General features: G+C 44.8%; 1 protein-coding gene across 1 annotated transcript; it reads left to right on the top strand.

Moving 5' to 3' along the window:
• LOC128335096 (serotriflin-like) lies at positions 1 to 27258 on the top strand. The gene is made up of 8 exons (XM_053272957.1): positions 1 to 48; positions 1847 to 1909; positions 11148 to 11261; positions 14410 to 14500; positions 15761 to 15906; positions 19995 to 20089; positions 24705 to 24793; positions 26510 to 27258. Exons 1-8 carry the CDS (start codon positions 1 to 3, stop codon positions 26635 to 26637), a joined length of 774 nt encoding a protein of 257 aa, XP_053128932.1. The 3' UTR covers positions 26638 to 27258.
• Positions 27259 to 27997: the final 739 nt, after the last annotated feature.

The raw sequence follows: 27997 nt of genomic DNA, 5'->3' as shown, positions 1-27997 counted from the left end.
ATGCGCACCGGGCACTTCTGGCCCCAGGAGGCACCAGGCGCCAAGGAGGTATGCTGCTGCCCCGCCTGACCATTTTAAAAGACAGTGCCGGTGGGGGGAAACGCGGCGGGGGTTGGGGGGTAAAAGCACCCTCCCCCATCTTTAAAGATATCCCCCCACCTTTGAATCGGCAGGCACTGGTTCTGTGCACACCACTAGATACTAATGGCTGGGGTGGATCCTTCATACATGCTGCCTCCTTCCTGTTAGGGAAGTGGGTCATCCCCAACTGCAACATCCTTATGTAGAGCTGTAAGGAGAGGATTTTCACAGACAAAGCAGGAGAGGCAGTTCTTGATGGTGGGAAGGTGAAAAGGTTACTCTGCCATCCAGGCCTTCCTTTCTAAGACTCATTCAGCCGCTAGCCACTTGGTATAAGAGGGAGAGAGGACGAAACCCCTTCCATTGGCCTGCTTTGACCTATTTGTATTTTGTAATTATTTTGTTTCCAAGAAAGATAGGTAAGGAAGTAAATAAGATATAAGTCTTCAGTCACTGGAAGCAAGGCTCTGTTGCTGCTACAGTGCCCTCTATCCCCAGCCCCATTAAAGAGTTTGTATTCCAAGCTATGCTGAATATTCTCTAATTTAGCTATTTACTACAAATGTGGAACACGTGTCACAGTCAAACTGATAATTTTAATGTTGTTGAACTTGAGTATTGTTTCAGTGGTGTTTGGCAGCCTTTTAGTTCCCTGGCTGCTCCTTCATTTTGGTTCCAAAGGGCTTCTTTGTCCTCACAGTCCTTGGCCTCTTTAGCCCAACCCATTTAATCCTATTGGCTGTGGTGACTTGTGTGATTATGCTTGTTGGCCTCAGCGATGTCATTACATCAGATATAGCATCATTGCTAATGGTAAGAGTATGGAGAAAGCAAGGTAGGAGGAAAATAGAGTCAGAAGAAAAGAACTGACACAATGTGAATGTGTTTGCAGCAAATTAAATCACTACAAATAGGAGGTACTCTTTTGTCCTTAGAAGCAAACATTAAATGGAATTAGCAGTTCCAGTTCAGGCCTAAGAGTAAAGGGTTGGCTGTCCTCTGGGAGCTAAGCCCTTTAGCTCCAGAACTGCTTGGCTTTAAGAAGGAGCACTGGGGAATAACTCATGAGTCATATGAGGGCTATGAGGCCTCCACCACCTGTACTAATCAACTCTATCTATATAGCAATAGCAATAGCACTTACATTTATATACCGCTCTATAGCCGGAGCTCTCTAAGCGGTTTACAATGATTTAGCATATTGCCCCCAACATTCTGGGTACTCATTTTACTGACCTCGGAAGGATGGAAGGCTGAGTCATCCTTGAGCCCCTGGTCAGGATCGAACTTGTAACCTTCTGGTTACAGGGCGGCTGTTTTACCACTGCGCCACCAGGGGCTCTTTTTTTATATATAGGTAACAGAGAGCACAGTTCCACCTATTCTGTCCTGTCTTGAGCTCACAGGATTGTGGGAGTTCTAGAGAGCCAAGCAAGCTCTAGTCAATTAGGATAACAGATTGGTTCTGGTTGGAATTATAGGACTCTGGAAGCAGGAAGCAGACAGCTTGCTCTGATGGGGTCTGGAACCCAACTACTTAAACGAATGGCATTCTTTTGGCTTGAAGCCTAGTCCTTCATCATTTCTTCATGTTTTCTCACTGAATGCATTGCCTATGTTGATGAGTGGTTTATCTGGAGCATGAGACCTTCGGGGGCCAGGATGCCGTCCCCTGAGTGGAATCTGGCTCAGGATCTGTAGCAGCCCTGTTGCCAGCCTTCCCTGTTAGATGAGGCAGCCATCTTTCTCTCTTTCTGGTGCATAGTATCGGATGACCCCCACCCCCGCCCTGCCACTGCTGGACGAGGATGTGAGGGGCAAAGGAAAGGTAGGGACAGCGACTCCCCCCTTACTCCTCCATGCAAAGAGAGCATTAGCTTCCATAACTGGCTATGCAAAAGTCAAGTTAACAGATCATTCCTTATGAACACCTGGCATTACATGACTGGCATATTTTTTGTTTCATAAGAAATAAGGATACAATCAACAAGGGCATAGCAAGATGTGTAAAAGAAACATTGATGTTGAACCAGGTATCTCAGTTTCGGATTCCACCTGAATAACAAACTCCTCTGTACCACAATTCCTAATGGTTTCTGGAAGGACAGAGAGGAAATAAAGACCTTGGGGTGTGTCAAGGAGGGTCCCGCCTTCTAGTCTTGTTCCTGACTTCTCTTTGGATTTTCCTTCCTGTCAGACAACCAGGAAAAAGTTTTTAATTAGTTGCCACGTAGAGAACTAAAGTAGCAGTTGGAAATTAATTGTGGAAAGCAAGTGGAACTTTTTTAAATTGGTTCCTGGGTTAGTTTTTCTTTCCAGAAACCCTGAAAAGGCCTCATGCTGCCATGTACACATTTCAAGGAAAGAAAGAAATAATAGGGCAAGTGGTGCAACTCAGGTGTGCCTGGAGCCCTGGCCCAGCATAGGTAGCTGGCCAGCTATTGTAGTGTGCAGAACAGTGTTTCTGATCAAACCAAATCAGTCTTTATTATGGTCATAGGCCAGCATAAAGTGCAAGGGTGATTACATGTTAAAAGTGAGAGTAGATAAAAGTGATTACATATGGAACGGTACTAAAAATAGTAGAAAGTACACTAGAAGCATGAGGGCATACAAAACCTGAAAAGTAATAAAAGTCATAAAAGGGCATAAAAGGCATAAAAGGAAGGGGGCATAAAATGGATGTAAAAGGATTAAAAGACATGAGAAGACAGAAATACATATAAACCTAAGTAATAAAACTGGATAACGGCCAGACTATAAGGCTATAAGGAGCAGTAAGAAAAAGACACAGTAAGTCTTTCTATTGAATTATTATTGTGTGAATGAAGTGTAGAGCCCACCCTGAGTCACCGAGGGTCAGACCAAGACTGTTAAGACTCACTGCCTGCCATCTGCTGATGAATGCTGGTTGCTGCCGCACAGAACCTGGCAATGCTATATGTGATGACAGGCTTAAAGTCAGAAAGCAACAAGGAGCTGTAGAATTGGCTCGGACATCCCAGATATTTGCATAGCAATGGAAGGATGAGAATGTATCTATAGAACAAACAGTGGAGGAGAACATGCTTGGTAGTTTCGATCTGCCCTGAGCCACAGGGGCATAGTCACTCTGCAAACTGAGTCCTTCTATAACGGCCTTCTAGCACTGCTGAAGGGAGGCCATTTCAGCGAGCCAGAGTGAATGCCCTTCTGTGCTTTGGAACCTCCAGTTGGGTGAGGTATGCTGCTGGAGAGGCAGAATATCTAAGCCCATCACTGATATGAAAATTCAGGACCCTGCTGAGCTTGGTTTGGTGCTCAATGTTTTTAATACACTGCCTGATGGTGGCTTTCGCCTGGTTGTAACCCATACTAAACAAAGTCAAGGGGGAAAGACCCAGGGTAGCTATTTTTGACTCGATTGTCCGAATCCAGCTAGATTGGTAATCATCGCGTAGGGTTAGCAGGGCAAGGCCAACTGAGCAAAAAGGATAGTCTAAGCTAATAGCAGAGGATGACCATCCACATCCTATCCTCCAGCTCGTCAAGCCTGTCTCCAGGCGCAGAGTGGAATTGGAGACACATCTTGGTACTTGGAGCACTGCCCGCAGGAATTTAGACTGTACAAGTTCCAGAGCTGCAAAACTGGGGAAGGGGCACCGTTGGGTACCATAGAGCTGAGCTAGCGGCTTGGCTGTGAACAGTTCAAGAGCCATGGGTACATAATGGCCTCCTCTTGTCTGCAGGAATTTTAGAATGGCAGAGGAGCTTCTCTGAGCATTTAGAGCCACATGTTCCCCATGAGCTTTCCTAGAGCCGCCAGAATGAAAAACTACCTCCAAGTATTTGAAGTGTGACACTTGCTCGATCTTATGCCGCTCAATCTGCCGAGAGTGGATCTTGGGCCTCCTGGTAAAGGCCATAATTTTAGTTTTGTGATAGCTGATTTCCAGGCAGTCCTCCCTGCAGTGCAGCGTCAGGGCCCTCAGTGCTCTTCTAAGGCCAATGGGGGTCCTTGAGAGGATAGCTGCATCATCCGCATATAACAGGATGGCAATGTGTCTCCCAGAGAGCTATGGAGGGTGGAAAACTGGATTGCTCAGCTGGCCCATCATAGAGTTAATATAGAAGTTGAATAGGAATGGGGCCAAAATGCTTCCTTGCTTGATGCCCTTCTGAGTTGTAACAACTCTTGTGAAGTGACCTTGAGCAAACTAATGGGTTTGTAATTGGCGGGGTCATCCTTCCTTCCCTTTTTAAATATGGGGACAATGATCGCTACCCCCCAGTCCTTGAGAATTTGGCCATTCATGTCAATATATGTGAAGAGCGATGCCAGAATAGGGGCCCACCAGTACAGATGACTTTTAACAGCTTCCAGCAGAATAAGGTCCTCCCCTGGAGTCTTCCCTGGTCTTAATTGGGTGATTAGACTGTGGATCTCCAAAGTTGACAGAGCCCATGCTGGAGTATCCTCAATGGCACAGGCAGTGTTTCTATTCTTCTAGGGCCCTGTTTTTATTCTTTACCATCATTAAAGCCATAGGTGGACCTATTAGAATGGTTTGTCCTAGAAGGCTGCTGGATCCAGTGGGATTCCAAATGGAGGATTTTGGAGTTGGTTCTGCCAGTGATTCTCTTGATGCTCTGGTGGATACTTGGAACAGGGAATTTAACAGGGCAGTAGACATAACCACTCCTAAGCGTCCTCTCCGACCCACTTCAAAATTAGCTCCATAGTATACAGAAGAGCTATGGGAGCTGAAGCCACAAGGTAGATGTCTGAAGCGTGAATGGAGGACTCATCTTGAATTCAGTAAGACACAGCATAGAGCCCATCTAAAGGCATATGCTATGGCAATACGTGCAGCAAGGAAGTAATTTTATTCCGCACATATTGAGTCTGCAAGTTCTCATCCAGCAGAGCTGTTAGAGGTTAGGGGTTTAACTCAAACCCCTTCTGTTTCAAATCTGCTTCTAGAAACACTGTGACACATTCAATGAGCTCTTTGCAGATAAAATCTCCTGCATTCGGGCTGATCTGGACTCCAGTATTTCTGCAGAACCAGTTAGGGGGTTGTCTGGTAATTCCTCTTGTGAGATTAGATTGGATCAGTTTCAGTCTGTGACTCCTGATGATGTGGACATGCTGCTTAAAGTGGTGCAGTTCTGTAGTAGGCTTGTGCATTTTGATTCGGGTACAAAACGTTTTGTGCCCGAAAATGGCAATTTCGGAGGTTTTGTAACCAAAACAAAACCAAGAATTAAAAAAACAGATATTTTTGTTTCCAAATTGAAATGACTGTGTTTCGGACAGAATGCTTTGTTCTTTGGAAAAGCATTGCATTTGAAATTGACTTCTCTGACTCTCTCCGCTCCAGCTGAGGCACTGAGTGATTAGCAGAAGATAAGATATGCAAAAAGCTTTTGAGCTTGAATGGTTTAGTTAAGTATGTGTTGTATTCAGTGTGATTGAAATGCAAACTGACCTTGCAAAGGGATTTGGAAGACAGCATTTTGAGACAGAAATACCCAAATATCTTTGGGACCTCAATGCAATTCCAAAGCTCTTGCTAAAAGCCATGGTATAAATTTTGTGGAGAAGCTTTTCGAGAAGCTGGTTATAAAAGTTCTGAAATTACACAGGTTTTTCTTTCCAAAGGTTTAGAAAATCTCTTGACTTGTCCAGGGCTCTTTTGAAGAGCTATTTTGTTTTTCTTCTGATTTTTATGAGTTATAGTGGTGTCTAAGTTTTGTTGCCCAAGTTGAGCAGTCTAATGTAATTTAGGCCACAATGTAATTTGGTGGGACATGATGTCTAAGCCAGTGGTTCACAACTTTTGCCATTGCAGGGACAGGTCATTCACATGGGACTACAGGAGACAAAAGGAGGGGGGTGGGGAATATCCCTGTCAATCTATTGACATCCCCAGGAATCTTAGTTGCTTCTCTCTTTCTTGTAACCATGATCCATGGGTTTGCACTTTCTTAAATACAGTGATGATAAATCTCAACAATTCTGAACAGTAGGCTGATTTGTTTGGGCTATGGTTCACTCCACTTCAGTTAAATGAACATTTGAAGCTGTTCCATAGTACCAAGGCAGTTTTATTTTTTATTTTTATTTTTTTACATTTTATATCCTGTTCTTCCTCCAAGGAGCCCAGAGCAGTGTACTACATACTTAGGTTTCTCCTCACAACAGCCCTGTGAAGTAGGTTAGGCTGAGAGAAGTGACTGGCCCAGAGTCACACAGCTAGTATCATGGCTGAATGGGGATTTGAACTCGGGTCTCCCCGGTCCTAGTCCAGCACTCTAACCACTACACCACGCTGGCTCATTGGTCTATCTTGCTATCTCAAATGACCTGTGGTCACTGTTCCATGTGGAGGGAGTGTTTTTATTGAAAGATTGCTTGAATCCACAAATGGGTTGTGCTGCTGTGCTAGTGCCACAGGGACAGGCTCCCTCCCACTGCAAAATTCTCAAATAACTGTGACAAAAAATTAAGTGTCGTTGTTGTTCATCATTCTCTTCACTCTTTCAACTTGTTTATGTGGGGCTTCAAGGGCAAAACAGTGGGTTGGGTGGCAGTGCCCCAAGGGTGGTGCACCCAGATTCCAAATAGGGCAAAGGGCTGATTTCTTAGGAATTTTTGAGATTTACACATCTTAAAGGTTTTTCCCCATAGGGAATAATGGAGGTTTCAGCAGCCCCATAACTCCACCTGGGGGGCACTGGGATAGCCCAAAGTGAGTGGTGGTGAGGGTGCCAACCACCCCCCTGGATTGCTAACCCATTGGGGTACTGGGCTTTGTTGTTTCTGAGGTGTTGAGTTTAGATTCTCTGGTAGGAAATGAGATTTTTAATGAAAAACCATGAATCCACTCTCATATGCTACTAGAGAATCTACTCTCAGAACACCTCGTACAACAAAACCCTGTACTTCAAGGGTTGGCAACCCATGTGGGTGGTTGGCACCCTATGTGCACTACAACGCCACTTGCTCTGGGCCACCCCAGTGCCCCTCAAGTGGAGTTATGGGACTGCAGGAACCTCCATTATAACCTATGAGGAAAATCTGAAAGACGCGTAACTTCATTAATTCTTTAAAAATCAGCCCTTCAGTACTGATTCAAGTGGGAAGGGGCACGCATTAGCCCCTTCACAACCCTGAACAACTCTGCCGGATGTGAACTTTTGGATGCGATACAGGAGGAAAAGAATCGCTTCTTTGCCTCATGTATCGCCTGAGCATAGATCTTCAAATGCACTCTATGTAGTAATCTGTCGGATTAGAGTTGAATCTTCCTCCACTTGCGCTCTACTTGTCTCTCTTACCGCTTCAGCCCCCGCAGCTCCTCCGTATACCAAGGGGCCAGTTTCAAAGCGGGTTGGAGAGGATGCTTAGGAGTAATCGTGTCCACTGCCCTGGTGAGCTGATTATTCCAATTTTCCACCAGAGTGCCAACAGGGTCACCAGCAGAGTCAACACTAAATCCTTCTTGGGCGGACTATCCTAATGGGCCCCTCACCCCTCTGGACGTGAGACGTGGTCGTGAGTCCAACCTTAATCAAATGGTGGTCCATCCATGACAATGGGGAAATCACAGGAGTCCTCACCCACTGAACAGCACCCTGTTCCAAGTGAAAGACCAGATCAAGCGTGTGACCAGCAATATCCGTTGGTCTCGAGACCACTTGGGATCCAGGGTTGTCATGGCCGCTATGAACTCCTGAGCCACCCTAGACAAATTGATCCCAAAGTGAGCACTGAAGAGTGGAATATAAATTAAATAATGAAATGAAGTTACCTCTTTATCACACCCATTAAGCATCCAGCCCTTCTCTGTCTACTCACTATCATAATGATTTCAGAAAAAACAAACTCTTACATCTTATTGCAGGCTATCAGGGATACAGCTTCAGCCAGCCCTGTGCTATATTAACCTGCTTGCCTCCAGGTAGAATTCTTTATTGCTGTAGCTGGCTCGACCAACCAGCCTTGGCGTTCTCTGTCCTTTACCTTTTCCAACACTGACAGAATGGTAAAGCAGTTAGCATGGGGTGGGAATGATAGAAAGAAACAAAAGTATAATTTAAGATATTCAAAGGTTTACTTAGTTATAGAACTGTAATTGCAATTATAAAATTGAGCAAAAGAACAATGAAAAGTTAGAATAATTGGCTCCTCTATCCTGACCTAGATTGCAGAATTGTCTCCTCATTGCTCCCAGATTTGCCTTTTCCCTAGGTAAGGCCTCTTTGATCTCTGCAGGAAGTTTGACTCCCTCCCTCTCTGCCCTACTCTGGCAGAATCAGTCTCTCCTGTCTACAGCAGCCAATCCAAGGGATTTCACCCACTGGGTTGGAGTTTTCAGCTCTTAGTGATTACAACTGTGTGAGGTTCAGCTCTTTTCAGTTGCTCTGGCAGCTTAAGTGGCAAAGCGGGGAAATGCTTGATTACCAAGCAGAAGATTGCCGGTTCAAATCCCTGCTAGTACTATATCAGGCAGCAACGATATAGGAAAATGCTGAAATGCATCGTCTCATACTGCTCAGGAGGAGGCAAAGGTAAACCCCTCCTGTATTCTACCAAAGAAAACCACAGGGCTCTGGGGGCGCCAGGAGTTGAAATCAACTTGATGGCACACTTTACCTTTACCTGGCAGCTTAGCTCCTTCAGCTCTGCTTCTGATGACTCCAGACATTCAGATAGATAGACCAACCAACCAACTTTCTTCAGTATGTCACAGCCTCCCTCATATGCTTGAGTTTTCCCCTCCATTTTTGGAGTGCACCCAATCAGAACTAATTTATATTTCCCTCCATTTAAAACAACTACAAGCCAATTCAATTTAACCTCCCTTTCCCTCCTAACCCAACCTGTGAACTAAAACTTTTGACTTGCTCTACAACTTATAGGGAATACACAGACATTTCAAAATACAAGTAACAGAAAGATAATAAGCAATTCAACACGAAATGGAGGATTAATCTGAATCTTCCACACAGGCAAACACAGGTGCTTCTTTATTGCCAGCTGGATAGAGAACACAACTAAAACTGAAACTGGAAAGCAGAGCAAAGGAAATTCTAAGGGATGGGGGTCTAACTCTAGCCCATAATAGAAAGTTTTATTATTTAAATCTTCAAGAATCACAATAATAGGAAGTTTTACTATTTAAATCTTCAAGGATCAATCAATCTCTTTATTTCGGTCAGCGACCAGCATGAGATTAAAACAAATGTAAAAGAGAAGACAATCAAACTTCTATTACAAACAATAACACCAAAAGAATTTTAAAAAGTCCTCCTCAGCATAGATCAAGGTACTGAATATACTACTAAAATAATTGGAGATAAAGGAGGCAGCAGTATTTCCTACTTATGAGGCTATTACACACAAATCAAAACTCAACCAGTTGCCTTCTCGACTCCTAAATCTGAGGGGGGTTAAATAATTCAGGAGCTCTGGAAAATATTGTCATTAGATTTACAGCTGATATACAGGTGATACCAGTACCTGCGTGCCCACCTGCAGCTAGCTACATTATGGCTACAAGTTGCTCTGGCCTTAAATCCATCACCTATTTTCCCATATTAAGTTCTTCCACAAACGGAGGGCTGCACTGCAAAATTTAGCTACCTGTCTGGTGGCGCAGGAATTACTTCCTTCCAACAGCCTGTCAGTCATCTGAGGAGAATCAAGACCTGGGCATTTAGCTATCAAAGGGTAAATGAGATCCTGGCGCAGGTCTCTATAGAACAAACATTCCAATAGAACATGGGTGACTGTTTCCACTTGACCCTCACCACATGGACAGAGCCTCTCCCCATAGGGAATTCCTCTATATCGGCCCTCTAAGAGGGCTGAAGGCAGGGCATTGCATCTTGCCAAGGTAAAAACTCTTCTAAGTGGGGGCACCTCCAAGACAGTGAGGTAGGATGCTGGGGCCAAACTATATCTGACTGATTCCTGGCTCTGAAAATCAGGTACCCTTGCTATATCTGTTTGTCTCTCAGTATCCTCAATTCTCTGTTTGATGAGCTTCCTAGCTGTCTCCAAACTTTGCGTAAGCAGGGCAGACTGATCGAGGCCCAATTCAAGGATCATTTTACTACAAAGGGTGTTTTGTTCAGGATCCATTAAGTAATAATAGAGTTACTGTGATCATGAAAAATCTACCCTGAGTCAGGAGAAATCTTGAATGAACAGACATCTTTCTACTGCATTTTTGGAAGGAGCACCAGCACCAACTTCTATACTTTTAAATAACCATTATTCTCAGCACACCAGATAGCAGGGTACTGCAGGATTAAGGAACAATTATTTAGTAATAACAATTCTTGGACAAGCATGTAGAAAAATTGAACCTATTTGAGGCTTGTTCTTGAAGAAACCATCAGACTGAATCTAGCAGCAGAGCCAATTGCTGTCTAGCAACAATCCTTACAGTAATTCCACCCTCCAGTAACTACTAAGCAGGCTGAGTGCCTGTCTTAAAGCAATATTGTATTTAACATTTCCCACAATACACAACACTTAAAACAAGTTGTCATTTTTTTTAAAATGGAGGCTATCATTTTCATGCAACAAATTAAAAAGCCAATTTTCCAGAAAGAAATCCTAGGTGAGGCAGCACATCCACTTACTCCACCCTGGCTACAGGGCTGATTCTGGGAACACTGTTTTGGGGTCTCTGGCTCAAGACATTCCTTGCTTTAGGGCTTGGTGTTGGGGCCTAGACAGAGTGCCTCTGCACCCCTGGCTATTTTGACTCAGATGGCCCTTTGCCTTCCATTATAATAAAATTGGAGTTGAGGTTATGACACATCCCCTCATTATGTAAGGAACGTATGAATTGTGTCTGAGGCTGAGCAAATTAGATGTAAATATGAGGCAATTCATATGATAAAAGTTGAGTTTCAGGTGGATGGAGATAACAAAGTTAAGGATTTAAGCATAATGTGGTATCTTAATAGCACAGTAATATAAACATTATTACTGTGTATTAGGCTTAGTTGAGATGGAACAAAGCGAATTTTTTCAAATGAAATACATCGATGGCATAATTTTTTAGATTAATGTTATCCTAGTGGGCGATCTCTCTGAAAATCAAAAGAATGAAATTGTTGACGAACACAATGACATCAGGAGAAAGGTGGAGCCAACTGCCAGCAATATGCTGAAAATGGTAAGATATAATTCACAAATGTTACATATTGCTGAATGGGTTTCCTTTATGGTGTTGCAGGCAGGTCTTTCCCATTCATAATTCCCAAGATTATATGGAGCAAAGCCATATCTCACCCTGCTCCATATAATCCAACTTAGATCCAGTCATACAGGCTCTTTCGATGTGGTTTTTTGAGATGTTTTACTGAAGAGATTAAAACTTGAGACCTGCGGCCAAAGTGTTGACTGCTTTCCTTCCAAATCAATCAGCATGTGGACCATAGCCTTCCTTGCTCCTATAGCTTGCTCCTTCCTTGCTCCTGCCAATAGGATTTGTGAACAATCTGCCCATTCTTCTCTCCTGTGGTTTCCCCCTCTCCACCTGATAATTCTGGCTCGCTGCTTACTCCACTCTTTCCAACATTTCACAAATTAAAAAGACACTCTTGTGGTCTTTTAACACGATTCTCCCACCAAGTAGATCTCTTGTTCACCCCTCTTCCCACAATTAAAAATGATTGAAAGTGCAATTTTTAATTGTGGTAAATTAAAGTATTGTTTACTGTACATACAGACACATCATTCTCATATTTGATTAGCTGTATTGGTCAAATGTTACAAAGTGCTTGTAAAGAAACAGGTAGCACTCAGAGACTAACTGAAAAGATCATTAAATGGTTTAATACTAGATAAGCTTTTATGGGTGACAACTGACTTCATCAGATTGCATGCCCCATACAGATTTTTTGAGTCAGTGATAACTCTCACAGCGTTACTTGAATGCACATAACAAACAACGAAAATGTTAAGATGGGACTCCTCTTGTTATAACCTACAGCACTTACACCAATGTATTTAAAAACATAAAAGAACTACAAACCATTATTGAGAGTTATCCCTGTCTCAAAAAATCCATAGGGGTTATGCCATTGTATGTGGACTCAATGGCATCATATACCATACACAGGGCACATAGACATGTGCATCTACAAATGTGACATACCTAATATCATATATCAAATGTCCATTAGGCATTTATATAGGGCAAACAGAATTGTCCCTTAGAGAAAGACTGAATGGGCATTAGTCTCAGATCAGAAATAAGGGCACCAAGGAACCTGTCAGCAAAGACTTTAATATCAGGGTCACAGTATCAAGACTTGAGATTATGTGTACTCAAGAAGATCTACTCTGGGAACCATATAGAACAAGAATTTGACTGTATTCAACAAGCATTCAACAGAGACTATGGTTTGCTATCACATTAGAGGATTACACAACATTGTTCTCACAAACAGCCCTATGTGGGTAGGACAGGGCAAGTCCAGGTAGGGCTGGTTGTCTTCAGCCCCGAGATCGCTCCTGATCCTGCTGCTCCTCCCCTTGGTAGCCCTGATCTGCGACCCACTCTCTGCTCATGGGGTTCACAGCAGTACTGGCAGCTGTTTCCAGCAGCCATCTTTATGATAGAACCGGGGGGAAGGAGCAGTCAGGCAGCACCGAGCTTTCCCAATGCACCGCGCTGCTCACAAGGTGCATTGTGGGGTACCTGGTGGTCCCAGCTTCATTCCCCCCCCAATCGCCACTGAGTTCACTGCCACACTATTCATGTGGGCATGCAGGCAGTTAACCCTGATCGGGCTTTGGTCATCTGGGAGTGGGAAGGTAGTTCCCGCCTTCAGTCCAGCTCCCCCTCCACTTCCTTTGTGAGTAGAGGTGTGCACGGAACATGTTTTGTGTTGTGTTCTGAGCTTGGATCAGAACACAAAGTGCAAGAACATCCCATCCAAGCCAGTTCTGACAACCACTCCATTCTGACCCAGAGCATTCTGCTGTTCCAGGTGGCTGGTGAGGGGCCTGAGGGCAGTGCAGGAGGCGGCGGAGGGGTGTATGTGCCTTTAAAAGTTGTCATTACCATCGATAGTGCAAGAAGCAGTGAGGAACGACACCATGCTGGCATCCTTCATGGCAGATGCCCCACCTACAGTATGCAAATAACCACTGTGCATATGTGGCAGCCATTTGTGTGCTGTACGGGGCCTCTGTTATGCGGGATGCCAGTGCAGCACTGCTCCTCACCACTTCTTGCACTGTAGACAGAAATAACAATATTCAAAGGTACATCCCATGCCAACGCCCCCACCGCACTGCCCTGAGGTCCCTCACCAGTTGCCCAGAATGGCGGCATGTTCCAGGTCGGAAGAGGGTTGTTCTGTTCCGAGCCTGGAACAAACTCTTTATTAGAAGGGTATCCTGTTCTGCACATCTCTGTTTGTGAGAACAACCTCAATATATTTTAAACACTTTCCCTTTAAACATCTTTAGGTCGCATTCACACATAACATGAAACCGGAGGTTGATGAATCTGTGGTTTGAATTTCCAACTGTAAATTGCATCGCAGACATTTGTCCGGCTGCTGTCTGGCAACCTCTGGGTTCTGGAGAGGGGAGCCTCTTCCTCTCCCTGGTCTGCTGAGGCCGCATCCCAGCAAGCACTGTAGCTCTTGCATCGCCAGAGTGTGAGAAAGGCATCAGCACATCACCAGAGCAGCTGCCATTGGCCATGGACTTAAAAGGGGCATGCCAGAGCATGATGATGCCTTTTTGGAACGGTCTGCCCACCGCATGAGAAAGGCATATAAATATCTTTAAATGCCATGGCATGCCATGCCAGTGCTTCTTCTGACAACAATGGCACCACCGCCCTCCTAAGTGTCCTGCAACAAAACTGTCTCATACAAGCACAATTTATTGGGGGGGGGACTTGGGGGGCACTATTTCCCTGTTACTCAGGAATGGGAAAGGAATATGATGACTTCCCAGGAGGCGATATGTATATGAGGGAGGGCAAAGGATCCGGGGGTGGTGGCGGCGGTCTGTCCCACCATGACCTAGGATGCTCTTGTAAGGGCTCACCCTGGCAAAGCAGCTCATGCACACCACACTCCTGTTCCCATGGCAGCTTGGTGCTGGCAGACTAGTATTCTCATGAGAGAGTATCTCTGTTGCCAGGCAACCACTTTGTTGGTTTAAGAATCTTAAGACGACCTCCTGATTTCTAATATCAAAAAACTTGGGGGGGGGGACTAGTCTTCGATTAGGTAAAAATTAATGTCGCTAAAAAGTAATATTGAGATTTCAATTTTTTGTGTGTTTGTTTCCCTAAGATATGGAGTGAGCAAGCTTACAAGAGCGCTAAAAATTGGGCAACAAAATGTGAAGTTAGGATTGCTCCCCCTGAGCAGCGAACTGTGAATGGTAAGCAAAATAAAGAGCCTAAGGGCTGTTTTAACGTTTTTGTTCATATGTTTGTTTGAAACAGGTTTGCCAATTGGTAGAAATAAGCGGCTTGGGCAAAGCCATTTGAATAGAAAAATGGCCTGAAAGGAAAAGGTTAAGCAGCTCTCTCTCTGACCCTCATTTGTTCAATCTGGCTTTACTTTATTTCCTTTTGCTTGTTTGCTTGAGAGACTGTTAACTTATCTCTGTTCTGTAATATCGAGTTTCCCCTCCACTCACTAAGAAAAAAAGTAGCTTCCAGCAATCTGGCCCTTGGGTATTTGGCACTTGCAGCATTTTCATCCAATACTTTGCAGCTGAAAATACGGATACACTTCTAACAACCGATTCTCATACCAAGGATTACTGCCCAAGTCCTCCACCAGGGGCATAGCTCTAATTGAAAAAGGAGGGACAAATATCCCTGAGGGACGGGCTTCTGCTGCATGGGGAGTGTGTGATATTATTTGCATAGGAGTGAAAGAAAAGACATGCTGAGAAGATTTTGTTTCTCACCATGTCCTTACCGTTCCTATGCAGCAAAGACACAGGGGGAGGGAGAAGCAGGTGGGGGCCAGGGTCCATATTTACTTCTTGTCCCAGGGTCCACCCCAACCTCGCTAAACCCCTACTTCCCATCCACTATGAGGCATTATTGAAGACTGGATTCCACCCACTATTGGGGTGGTTTTTTTGGAGCCAGTATTTGGAGTGTTGTGTACTCCAAAATGCCTTAGTGTGATGCACTCATGTACATGCTGTCACTAGAGACATGATGCATCCACCCAGCCACTTGGAAATTTAATTTCTAGAGATGCTGGAAGGAGCTGAATCCTGACGAATGGCAACTTTAGCGATTCACATGAAAAAAACACTGAACAAGGCATCCACAAGAGGCAACCCCCCCCCCCACATGTAAAATAGTGAGTTATTTACCAGAAATAGACTGTCACTGGTAACTGTTAAATCTCTCTCTCACTCTCTCTCTCTTTCTCTCCCACCCACTCTCTCTCTCTCTCTCTCTCTCTCTCACACACACACACACACACACACAGAGCGTCTTTAACCAAATATACAATTTTCATTTACACACATTAAGCTATTTTTATGGTTATTTTAATGGTTATTTAGTCATGGTCCAATATCTATTCTGCTGCAGATTCTTGGTGCACACTGGTAGAAATTGAATGTAGCAGCTGTCTTCACGAATTTGCCCTAAGCAATTTCTTCTTATTGCAGGAAGCCTCTGTGGTGGAAATATAATGCAATCAAATTATATCAGCTCCTGGTCAGATGCTATCAAGCTATGGTTTAGAAGAGTGACTAACTTCCGGTATGGCCTTGGGGCAGTGGACATAAGGAAAGACATTTATAGCTATACTCAGGTATGTACAGAAACATTATAACAATGGGAGCAGGACTAATAGCACTCTGGAAAAATAATGGACAGAATATTTGCTGTTTTGATGTTATTTAAGCAACTCTTCTGATATTCTCCCTGCATAAAATAGGCTAGAATCTATATTGCTTCTTAGATGTGAGCTGGCACTCTGCATGCTTCAGGAGTTCCCCACACCCTACCACCTTTCCCCCTCTGACCTCATCATGCTACAAGAGAAGCTCTTCCTGAAGGTCTCTGAATCTTAGGCACAGAGGCTGACATACTGTGCAAGAGTACAACAGCTTAGAAATGCAAATTGTGTTACGCAAGAGTAACACCAGTAGAAATAATGGGCTTACTTTTGTATAACACAATGTATGCAAACACATTGTTACTTGGCTGACGTACTCTTGCTCAGTATATCAATCACTTTGGGGGGGGAAGCAGTTTTTGTCCAGGAAAAGGAGACAAATTTTGTTGGTTAATGTCATACTTAAGGGTCCCAAGGCCCTTGGAGGCCCTACTAGAAAGTAATTGAGCACTCCTTCGCTCATCATGCTGGTCTGTCTTAGACAGCTTAAACAATTATACCAATTTGCAGTCTGTAAACTAAGCATCCCAAATGTGAAGGCAAACCTGTACATTATGTGTTCATGCAGGAAAAAATTGAGAGCTTGTTCACCTGGGATACCCAAAAGAACACCAGTAACACTGTGCTCTTCAATCTCATAAAGGGAAGCACAAATTATTCCCAAAAACATCAGAAAGGGACTGCAGCAAGTCAGGGTTGATGTGGATACAGCGATCTCTGGCCTGGAAGAAAGCCTCAGCCCAGCCTTCCAGCATCCTGTGTATCTTGAAATCACAGGATGCAGAGGTTTAGGAACTAGGAAGGTTGGTGGTGGCCCTGGAACAGAGTGCGAGGGTGGGCATCATGCCCCCTGCCGCCACACACACCACCCTGTGGTGGCCATGCCCCTTCTGTCTGCATCTGCATGTCGATGCAGGGAGTGTTGCTGGTACTGGGCACAGATATGCAGCCCATCCAGCCAGTGAGTGCTTTCTTCATCAGTCAGGCTGGGTACTTTCCTCTCCCCGTAAAGCTAGGCTGCCAATACAGGTGTGATATTACCAGCCATCAGCCTTGCCCTTTTCTCTAGCATTCACATTAATTTAGACCTACAGTAGATCCTTTGTTGTTTTTACTGAATTTTAAAGATTTTCTTAGTCCTATGCAAGAATTAGTCCTATGCAAGATAATGGTATGCTAAAATGTGTAAAACAACATCTACCCCTGCTGTTATGGATTAGGAAACAGGGGCATAGACACCATTGGGCGACCGGGTTCAAAGAACCCGGGCCGCCACCCCCAGGGGCTGCACCTCGCGGCCCTGACACCCCCCCCCCCATGTCTGATGTCAGACACAGGGGGTGCTGGTTTAGCTCCTGAGCAGGGCCACGGGGCCCTGTTTGGGAGTTAAATGGCCGGCGCTGCATTCACAGAGCGGCCAGGAGGAACTCTCCCCTGCCTTAAAGGCAGGGAGAGCCTCTCCTGGCCGTGCTGTGAATGCAGTGCTGCCCCTAATCTAACTCCCGAATGGGACTGCATAGCCCTGTTCGGGAGTTGGAAGGCCAGCCCTGGATCTAACTCCCAAATGGGGGCAGACCACGCCCCCTGCGTCTGACTTCAGATGCGAGGGCGTGGCTAACCCCCGCATCTGATGTCAGACATAGGGGGCAGGGCGAGCGGAGCCACGGTGGCGGCCGGACACAGGCCGCTCCTGGTCTGGCTCCGCTAGTGTTAGGAAAGTAAAATCTATGAGTACATGGGCATGTCAAAATTAGTTGATTATGTTAAAAATACATTTTTTTCAAGACTGGAAATCATTTAGGAAATACTGGCAAAACAAGACTTTTCTTCAGTGGCTGCAGCTTGTTTGTTTGGTATCTTGTAAAGAAACCTATAGTAAAGAACTATTAGAGCTTTGAGTTTGGTGTGTTTGTAACGAAGTGTTTAAATTTATAATATGGATTTTTTTAAAAAAATCAGTGATAGACAGGGAACCAGTACTTTGTTTAAATAAGCATTCTTCATTTTTTCCATTGGATATCTTTTCCCTGTTTGTTTTTCTTATTGTATTATCATTTTTAAATAAATAAACACTCGGACTGCCATTTTGGGGGAAACAGGGAACATAACCATAAACAAACACAACACAAAGAAGTCATTTGCAATATAGTCTAGTTAATTTTGGTACTCAGTTCACATGGATGAAACTAATGAAGCACTTGCCATATGAAATTCTTGGGTGACATATTGAGCAGTGGAACAGGAGCAGTTCTGAACTGCCCACACTGTTGCAGATGTTTAAAAAACAACACCACTCATGGTGTTTATGCAACACCACTCTTGGACAAATATATAAAATTGCACAACTGCACTTCTGTGATGCTACATGCATGATTTCCAGTGTAAGTAGCACTGCAAAAGTGTGATCACATGTTTACGTATTAATGTAAGCAGTAGCATAATCACCATTGGTCAAGGTGGGGGAGGCAAATATCTCTGGGCTACAGGGGTCTGGTTGCCACCACAGCCCCCCTTGCCAGCTGTTGAACGAAGTGCTCACCCCTCGTCTGTTCCCAGCCTGTGTTTCATTCACTGGCTGGGTGCTTGCTTTCTCTCCTCCTCTTGAAGCAAGGGTGAGAAAGAAAGCACTCCGCTGGCAAACGAAGCAATGACTATTCGCAGGCAAGAAGCCTATGGACCGGATCTCATGACCAGTGAGACCCGGTTTGGGGCAGTGAGCAGGAAGAGCGGGCTAAGCCCGCTCTCCCCGCTCATGAGCGGGCAGGGAGCCCTGAACAGCCGGATTGGCCGCCCACACAATGGCCGGCTCCATGACGGAGCTGGCGGGGGAGCGGGTGCCGCACGGCACCCGCAAGCCCCAGTATGCCCTGCGCAACTGCGCAGGGCATACTAGGGAGACCCCTGGAGCTGGGAGGCAGCTTTTTGCCTCCCAGCCAGGAGTCTACTCATGAGTAGGCACGGCGTGAAGGTGCGCCGCGACTACTCACGATCCTAAAAAGCAGGTTTGCTGGAGCGCTCACTCCGCAAACCTGCTTTTTAGCAGGGGTTCTCAAGCGGGTTACCCACTCAAGAACCACCGGGCTCGGCTGCGAGCCCGGTGGTTACGGTCAACAAAAATCGGGCTAGCCTCTGCTAGCCCGATTTTTGTTGATCGTGAGAATCGCCTCATTGTTTTATAGCTGCTTCCCCATACGCACAAATAAAACGTATGTAGATTTAACTAAAGGTTCATTCAGCAACAATTCCGTTTTCTCCTTCTTCTTTCCCTCCCTGACTCCACCCCTCCACACTCTCTACAGGAGCCCCACTGGGACAAACATCCAAAGAATAAAACACAAACGATAACTAGATAGAATTCCACAGCCATGTTTTCCCCCTTCCCAGTGCCTGCCATGCCCCCTGTGTCAGCGTCAGACAAACACCAATGCAGGGGCTATGGCCAGCTCTTGAAAGGATAAAAGGGCTCCGCACCCTACTCCCATGTTGGTCTGTGCATGTGTGGGTGGTGGGGGCCCCACCGGCAAGGCCCCCTACACCCGTGTGCAAGAGCATTCTTGTGCAACACCATGGACATTTTATTTTTACAAGCCTGTACCAGTGCAGGCAGTTCCACTTTTTTTTTTTTTTGCTCCGCCCCATGGCCACCCCAAATTATATTGGCAGTTATCAAACTACCAGTTAGGACTAATACATTGCTTCTATTGTCCCTCAGACTACATTTTAAAATGTTTCATGCCTGTTGCAAAAACATAAAGGGAATGCAGATATATTCACTATGAAGGCAAGATTACCATCATGTAATACATGAAAAGGACCAGAATGTGATGGAAAAAAACCCATCCTTGCAATGTGTAGGTTATGAAGAATTCTGCCTCTCTAAATCTGACTGTACTAGAAATACTTCATTTCACTTGAAAAATCCTACTGTTCCATGATGGTGTAATTACAAGGACTCTGCATTAAATTTTAATATTAATGTGTTTATTCCCTTATGTTCACAGCTCATTTGGTATAAATCATATCAGGTTGGATGTGCAATTTCCTACTGCCCACACAAGACGTTCCAGTATCTCTATGTCTGCCATTACTGTCCTGCGTGAGTATCAGTTCTGAATAAAACTGAAGTACACATTGTGTTGCTGTGTGCTAGGACATTTCCATTCATTTAAATAGAGGAAGCAGCTCTCTGGACTAGCTCATCTGCTGTCTTGGCAGGTGTGTGTGTGTGTGTGTGTGTGTGTGTGTGTGTGTGTGTGTGTGCGCGCCCACAGGGAATTCCACTTTCATGCTAGATCTCCAGCACCCATTAAAAAATTGCTGATTTGTGTCTGTTGTAAAATCCTTTTTGAGGGAAATCATATGGCTCAGCAGGCTGTGACATCTACATTATTATGGGCATATATCCACTGCAGACATGCAGGATAAGGCCCATGGTGAGAGGATGGCCCAATGAGAGGAGGATGGACTAGGTAAGAGCAGTAACTCTGGTATCTAGTGCATGTCAGTACTGTTTAGGATTCTGTCTTGAAGGTTTCCAGAGAGGTTGGGCAGAGTTATTTTACTGATCCGCATAAGGAGTCTATAGCAGGGATTCTCAATGTTGGGTCCCCAGATGTTATTAGACTTCAACTCCCATAATCCCCAGGCCCAGTGGCCTTTGGTTGGGGATTATGGGAGCTGAAGTGCAATAACATCTGAGGACCCAACGTTGAGAATCCCTGGTCTATAGGAACATAGGAAGCTGCCATATACTGAGTCAGACCATGGGTCTATCTAGCTCAGTATTGTCTTCACAGACTGGCAGTGGCTTCTCCAAGCCTGCAGGTAGGAATCTCTCCCAGCCCTATCTTGGAGATGCCAGGGAGGGAAGTCGGAACCTTCTGATGCTCTTCCCAGAGCGGCTCCATCCCCTGAGGGGAATGTCTTCCAGTGCTCACACTTCTAGTCTCCCTTTCATATGCAACCAGGGCGGACCCTGCTTAGCTCAGGGGACAAGTCATGCTTGCTACCACAAGACAAGCTCTCCTCTATAATGTCTATAATTAAGGGGTGTCAACAGAACCTTATTTTGTGGTTTGGTTTGGAATATGAGACGAATTCAAAATGAGCCGCCAGTCCATGAACCGGTTTGTTAGAACCAGCCAGTGGTTTGGTGCATGCGGTCAAACCAGGCTGTATGGTTTGACCCGGTTTGAGGGGCTATCTTGTAAAAGGAAATCCAGTGAAGATTCCCCTTTATAAGCAAAGGAGATTTCTACCTCTAAAAGGTTCAAATGGTGGGGGGCAGCAAGAGGGCACCTTACCACCAGTGGTGGTGCGGTGGCGGCTCCTTGGTGGCAACTCCTCTAAGCCCTGCCTGCGCTTCCCCCAGGAGTGGGTGTGGGTGGGGGTGGGTGGGAGCACTGGTGGGGCTTTAGAGGAGTTGCTGCCACCGAGGACCCACTGCTGCCCACGCACCGCTGGTAAGTGCCCTAACCCTAACCTGCCCCCAATTTGAACCCTTTTAGAGGTAGGAATCCGCTTGTAAAGAGGAATCCTCACTAGATTCCTCTTTACAAGCATAGCCCCTCAAACCAGGTCAAATTAGGCTGAACCGGTTCAATACAAACCAGGCCCAGTTTGGTTTGAAGTCAGATTGAAGCCCCTTTTCTGGGGGCCGGTCCATTTCAAGCTCAAACCACTCTTGAGTCGGTTCAAACCTGGTTCCATTTGAACAAGTTCTGCACACCCCTGCTATAATTATGTGCTCAGGGAAGGGGTCAAATGGTAGAAAGCAGTGATAACCTCAGTGCCTTGAGCCAGAGTGCTGGGGAAATCGGAAGAAATGGCACAAGGAATGAACATGCCATTGCAGGGGAAGGGAGGGCTCTACCCACTTCCAGTTCTGCTTCCAACCAACAGTACTTAGGTTGTGCCAGCAGTTTTTGCTGCTAAATGTCAGATCAGTAAAAGGTAAGCGCTTTGCTGTCTAAGATTTGATCCAACCATGGCACAGAGAGCCAGTGTGGTATAGTGGTTAGAGTGCTGGACTAGGACCGGGGAGACCCGAGTTCAAATCCCCATTCCGCCATGATACTAGCTGGGTGACTCTGGGCCAGTCACTTCTCTCTCAGCCTAACCTACTTCACAGGGTTGTTGTGAGGAGAAACCTAAATATATAGTACACCGCTCTGGGCTCCTTGGAGGAAGAGTGGGATATAATTGTAAAAATAAATAAATAAATAAATGTTACTGAGACCTTGTGAAAAAAGCAGGAGAAGTTAATGTGTCCCTGCTTTGTCTACTGGGTTTTTCGGTTCAGCAGAAGCCTTATCTTTGTTAGTAGAGTTGCAGTTGTCTCTTTCATGATGCTACTCTTCTGCCCAGCTGTCTTGTCTGGCAATAGCCAAATTTTGAGTCTTTGTGCCTGACAGAGTACACTGTCTGCTCATGATACTTAGGATTCCGTTACTTCCCAGAAGCCCCCCTGCCTGAGCTGGTGGAGTTGGTCTGAGGGGTGGTGTTTACGTCCCCAGGCTGCTGGTCCTAGGACAATTCAGCATCCTTGCTATGGCTACCTCATTTGGGGCAGCTCAGGGTTTCATGGCCTTCATGACAATTATGGGTTTATCTCAGTTAATATTTGGTTCCCCATGTCCAGCAGATGACATTCCTGGCTTTGTGCTTTGTACTAGACAGGATGATGGTCAACTGGGGCTGAGAGAATTTGAGGTGGTGTATTTTGTCATGACCCTTGGAAGGGTCTAAGTCTACTAGGGTTCCTATTGTCTGCAGGGATGGGGGACATATTAGAAAGATCCCCAGCTCTTGGGGAGTTTCCTGCTGCCATGGCTGATGGGCCTGTTGAAGCCCTAACACCACAGAAATATTTAAATCAGGGTGAAACAATTTCAGTCTGAATTCCCATTTCCAGCCTGATTTGGGGATGGAGACTGCCTTGGTCATACTGGTGAATGGTGTTATGGCAAGAACTGCAGAAGGGAAGTGTATTGCTCTTGGTTCTGCAGGACCTCTCAGTGGCTTTCACTGCCATCAACTGGACAAACCTTCCAGATTGTCCAGTTGGGATGGGCTTAGGAAGCATCATGCTGCAGTGGTTCTTGTTCTTCCTGGAGATGGGGTTTGGGGACTATTGTTCATGGCCACTGGCTACTATGATTATTCAAGTTGCTTCCTTGCTTCCCTCCTCACCCCAATATTATTGAGTGTCTACACAAAACCACTGGGAGAGGTTGTCTGAAAGCTTGGGGCTGGGCACCAATGTGCTCATAACACCAAGCTTTATTTCTGCTTTTAATCAAATTTTGAGGGGGCTCGGAATTGGTGTCTGAGACCAGTGATGGACTGGATGTGATGGAATAAGCTGAAACAATCTAGACAAGACAGAAGTAATGATGGTTGGTAGGAAAGTTCATCCAGGATTAGAGGTACAGCCTATTTTAGATGGGCTACCTGTTGCATTTCCAATAGAAGCAGAACCCTATGCAGGGCCTCTAGGAAGAATTCTAATATTCAGGGAGATCATTGTAGGCATTCATTCATTCGATTTCTATACCGCCCTTCCAAAAATGGCTCAGGGCGGTTCACACAAAGAAATAACAAGCAAATAAGATGGAACCCTGTCCCCGAAGGGCTCACAATCTAAAAAGAAACATAAGATAGACACCAGCAACAGTCACTGGAGGTACTGTGCTGGGGGTGGACAGGGCCAGTTACTCTCCCTCTGCTAAATAAAGAGAATCACCACGGCATTGCCTTTTGTAGGCTGAGTCTAGGGCTTTTCTGCCTCTATCAATAGTAACAAATAGCACCTTCAATGGAGCCCAGAACCAAACAGTAACCAGCAGAAATGAACCAAGACTGAAATTTTGATGGGGCAGGATATATTAGACCATTTGACTGTCCTATTGTATCAGCTCTTGGCCAATCAAGCCACCACCACCCCATTGCTCCCCACCCAAGCCCTGCTAATCACTGTCTCCTCGGTGCACTTTGTGTGTGCTGAGCAATTACCCCCCACTCCAGCCCAAATCCTTCTCCTCCTGCCCCCACAAGCTCCACTGACCATCACCTTCTTCTCAGTGTGAGAAACACACTGAGAAGCAACTTCTCCCCCCTGCCCCCAGCTCAAACTTTCGCCCCCTCCATACCCGGTGTTTGCTGCCTACAGTCTGCCAGCTGAAGTGACTGCCTCATTGGGATTCATTGAAGAGCTAGCCCTTTGTCCAGGTTGGGCTCTGAGCCCAATTCAAAATGCTTGTGAACATCTTTAAAACCCTAAATGGTTAGGGTATAGGGTACAGAAGGACCACATCTCCCCACACGATTCTGCCTGTCTGCTTAGGTCTTCAGTGGTGGCCTTGCTCTGTGTCCCATCACCAGCAGAGGCCTGATTGTTGGATACGTAGGGCAAGGCTTTCTCCACTGTGGTGCATTGGCTTTGGAACTCACTGCCCTGGGAGATCTGGCTGGCCCTATCACAGATGGCCATTTAATACTTGTAAAAATCCCACCTTTATTCTATTGTTCTATTATTCTATTGTTGGGCACCAGCAGAACATCTCTTTTTTGTTCCTTTGTCCATTTTGTTATGCAGCTTTTATACAGTTTGATTGCACTGTTTTTAATTAGCGTCATTTTGCATGATATCCCATCTTTCCTTTAAGACTGTAATTTGACAGTAAATGCTTTCCATTGCTCTATGATTTCAGAGGGAACTTAGTAGAAGAAGCAGCAAGACCTTACAAAGAAGGCCCACCATGTGGAGACTGCCCTGAGCACTGCGAGGATAAACTCTGCAGTAAGTTACAGTTGATATAAACAAACTACTCTTGAGAATATTAATTTAAACGATCAGCAAAAATAAATAAAAATCATGTGGCGGCGTTGCCACCAGCACACACAAAAAGTGTGCCTGTCTGTGTGGGGAAGGGCAGTGTGCCTCCATTTAATAAAACAACTGAACACATAGTGCAGTGTGATGCACATGGAAGGGGGATGCATGTGTGCCGGCTCTGTGCAAGTCCAAACTGCATCCTCATTTCTACCAAGTTCGGATAACCTCCGGGGCTTCTCAGAATTTCATCAGTGCTGCAGTGACACTGCTCCCATTGGGAATAATGGGAGCAGCGTTACTGCAGCTCTGACACAGTTCAGAGGAGCTACACAGGTTCTCCGAGCTCAGTAGAAATGAGGATGTAGTTTGGACTCACATGGAGTCAGTCTGTGTGCATCTTCCTTCCACATGCTGCACTGCCAGCCAGTATGTCTTGGAAAGAAAAAGATTGGGAAACACTGATTTAGAGCACAATCCCATAGAGCAGGCATTCTCATAAGAACAGCCCTGCTGGATCAGGCCCAAGGCACCCTGTTTCACACAGTGGCCCACCAGATGCCTCTGAGAAGCCCACAGGCAAGAGAAGAGGGCATGACCTCTATCCTGCTGTTGCTCCCATATCTTGGGTCCCCAGATGTGGTCAAACTACAGCTCCCATCATCCCCAGCCTTTGTAGCTGGGAATGATGGGAGATGTAGACCAACCACATCTGGTGACCCAAGTTTGAGAACCCCTGCCTTAGAGAATATTTATTACTCAGTAGACCAGTAGCGGTCTAAACCTATGTTATAATCTAGCCCTGTGAGCTTCACTGGGGCTGGGGAACGAATTCTGCCATTTAGGTGGCACAGTAAAGAAAGTCATATCCTGAGTACCTGTTGAATTAGTTTCCAATAGAAGTAGAACCCTATGCAGGGCAACTTGAAAGAATTTTATTATTTGGGGAGATCATTGAAGGCATTCCCTCTAGTAGGCTGAGTCTAAGGCATTTAGGCCTCTATCAATAATAACAAATAGCACCTTCAATAGAGCCCAGAACCAAACAGTTACCAGCAGAATTGAACCAAGACTGAAATAATACGAACCCAAGGATTTGCTACTAATAAATGGGGCATACCATTCTGCACATTTTTAAGAATGGCTCACAGTGAAATGTATTACAGAAGTGAGGACATATACAATGGCAAGGTCCCTGTCTTTATGACAAAAATTTTCAGAAGGAGGCCAACAAAATATTTTGGATCAATAAATGGTTTGACTTTAGCACTATTAAGAAAAAGCACAATGCAAACCAGAGGGGAGTGTAATAAAGGCTACATTCTCAAAATCATAAGGATCCTGGTTAAAAAGCTGAAGATCAGTGAGCCCTGTGGAGCTGATTGTGAGAACGTAGAATTTCAGGGCAATTCTAGTCAAACCCCTCCCATTAACCAACATTTAACCAGGATAGATAACTAGGATCAATCCTAGTTATCTTTTTGGGTTAAATGCCAGTTGCCTGGAACCGTTTGACCAGGACTGCCCTGAAATTCTATGTTCTCACAATCAGGTCTGTGGGGCTTACTAATCCTCATTTTTTTAACCAGGATCCTTATGATTGTAAGAATGCAGAAAAGTTTTATGTAATGGAAGGCCTTGCCTTTTTAAAATCTGACTTCATTTTGGTTTGATTCCTTTCAGCCAACCCATGCAAGTATAAGGATAAGGAAAAGTACTGCAAAATGAAAATGCAACTGTTCAAGTGTAAAAGTAATTGGATGGATCGCGAATGCCAAGCTACCTGTAGATGCAAAACAGAAATTAAATAATATGTGCACATGCATCACAACATTGCTTTTGAGATAATTGTTCTTAATGGATGAACATTCATCATTTAAAAGGAACCTTCCAAATTGGTCTTTAAAACTGATCAAAATTTAGCATTTGAAATCACTGGTATAAAAACAGCATTTCTAAAAGTAAATATCCCCCCATCCCAAGTAAATTGCAAAGAAAGGGAAATAAATTTATCAATATTTGTGCCTACTTTTGTGCCTACTCCCTTTCTTTATTGTTCTGCTTTAGAAAGTGTTTTGAACATTTCAAAGCTAGACATTGAAATACTGCAAAATGTCGAGCTTTTTCTCCCTCTCCCAAATTGTAACTTTGCCTTAGTTTACAGTTCTGAGCAAAATGCTGTTGAAGGTGTATTCTGTGCTATACATTAATCCTGAATGTTTTTCAGTATGCTAGACATTTTCTAATTGTGTCAGGCTGTAGTAAGCAACTGGTATATTCCTTTGTAGTTTCTAGCATAGCATTCTGATTGATATTTTAAAATTAGGAATCAGCTGCAATAAACTTGAATGTACTGTTAAGACTTTGATATTTAGATCAGTTTGTTTACTTTCATTTTGATGAACAAAAAGCTGTGGATTAATCTTGCAAAATACATACATTCTTGAACATCACTGATTTGGTTAGCAATTGTTTTTATTTCCCTACCATTTGAGAAAGACTCAGCTATGGTTGAGATGGTGTCTGATGGGATCTACAGTCCTCCAGCGATGGACAGAGGGCATGGAGGGGAGCGATATTTGTGTCTTTTGCCTCCCTCCAAAAGCCTAAGGGTTGTGCAACCCTCAGGGACATATTTATACCAGTGGAAAGGGCTTCTGAAAAACCGGGCTTCTGAGTCCAGACTACTGTGCAAGGAATCCTTCCATGCAAGGAGGGATCTTGTGGATCCGCAGTCCTCCTTCCATTACCAGAGGGCTGCAGATCATGTCAGCCTACAGATTTAGCCAGTCCCAAGCTAAAATGCTTTTGAGTGTACATGAATGAATTGGATTGAAGTGTTGTGATTTTAGCCAAGAAACATGGCAGTGGCAATCTCTTTAGTGTCAGTTGCACTTTGTTCTTAGAAGATGTGCCTCCATATTTAATACATGTTGAAATTTTTAAGGCAATATAACTTTACCCATAGTTAACTTTACTATAAGTTAACTTTGCCTATAGTCCGCTGAAATCTCCATGTACTCCTGTAAGGACTCCCTGAAAGACTTATCATGAAGAGCATCAAATGTCCATACGTTATTGTGTGACTTGGAAGGATGACTTCTTATTCAGCCTTAGACAAAATCCCACTGAACTAATTTTTTAAACTTTTAACTTAGCCTGAGGCCCCAT

This window comes from Hemicordylus capensis, chromosome 1, assembly GCF_027244095.1.
Source record: "Hemicordylus capensis ecotype Gifberg chromosome 1, rHemCap1.1.pri, whole genome shotgun sequence".
Classification (NCBI taxonomy): Eukaryota; Metazoa; Chordata; class Lepidosauria; order Squamata; family Cordylidae; genus Hemicordylus; species Hemicordylus capensis.
This window is presented reverse-complemented; position numbering and strand designations above follow the sequence as displayed.

Bases quoted from the DNA above. Each gene is read 5' to 3' on its own strand.
- LOC128335096 (XM_053272957.1), top strand. From the start codon at position 1: ATGCGCACCGGGCACTTCTGGCCCCAGGAGGCACCAGGCGCCAAGGAG. The intron at 14,501-15,760 runs GTAAGCAAAATA...TTCTTATTGCAG, and splicing joins TGAGCAGCGAACTGTGAATG to GAAGCCTCTGTGGTGGAAAT. The intron at 15,907-19,994 runs GTATGTACAGAA...TTATGTTCACAG, and splicing joins ACATTTATAGCTATACTCAG to CTCATTTGGTATAAATCATA.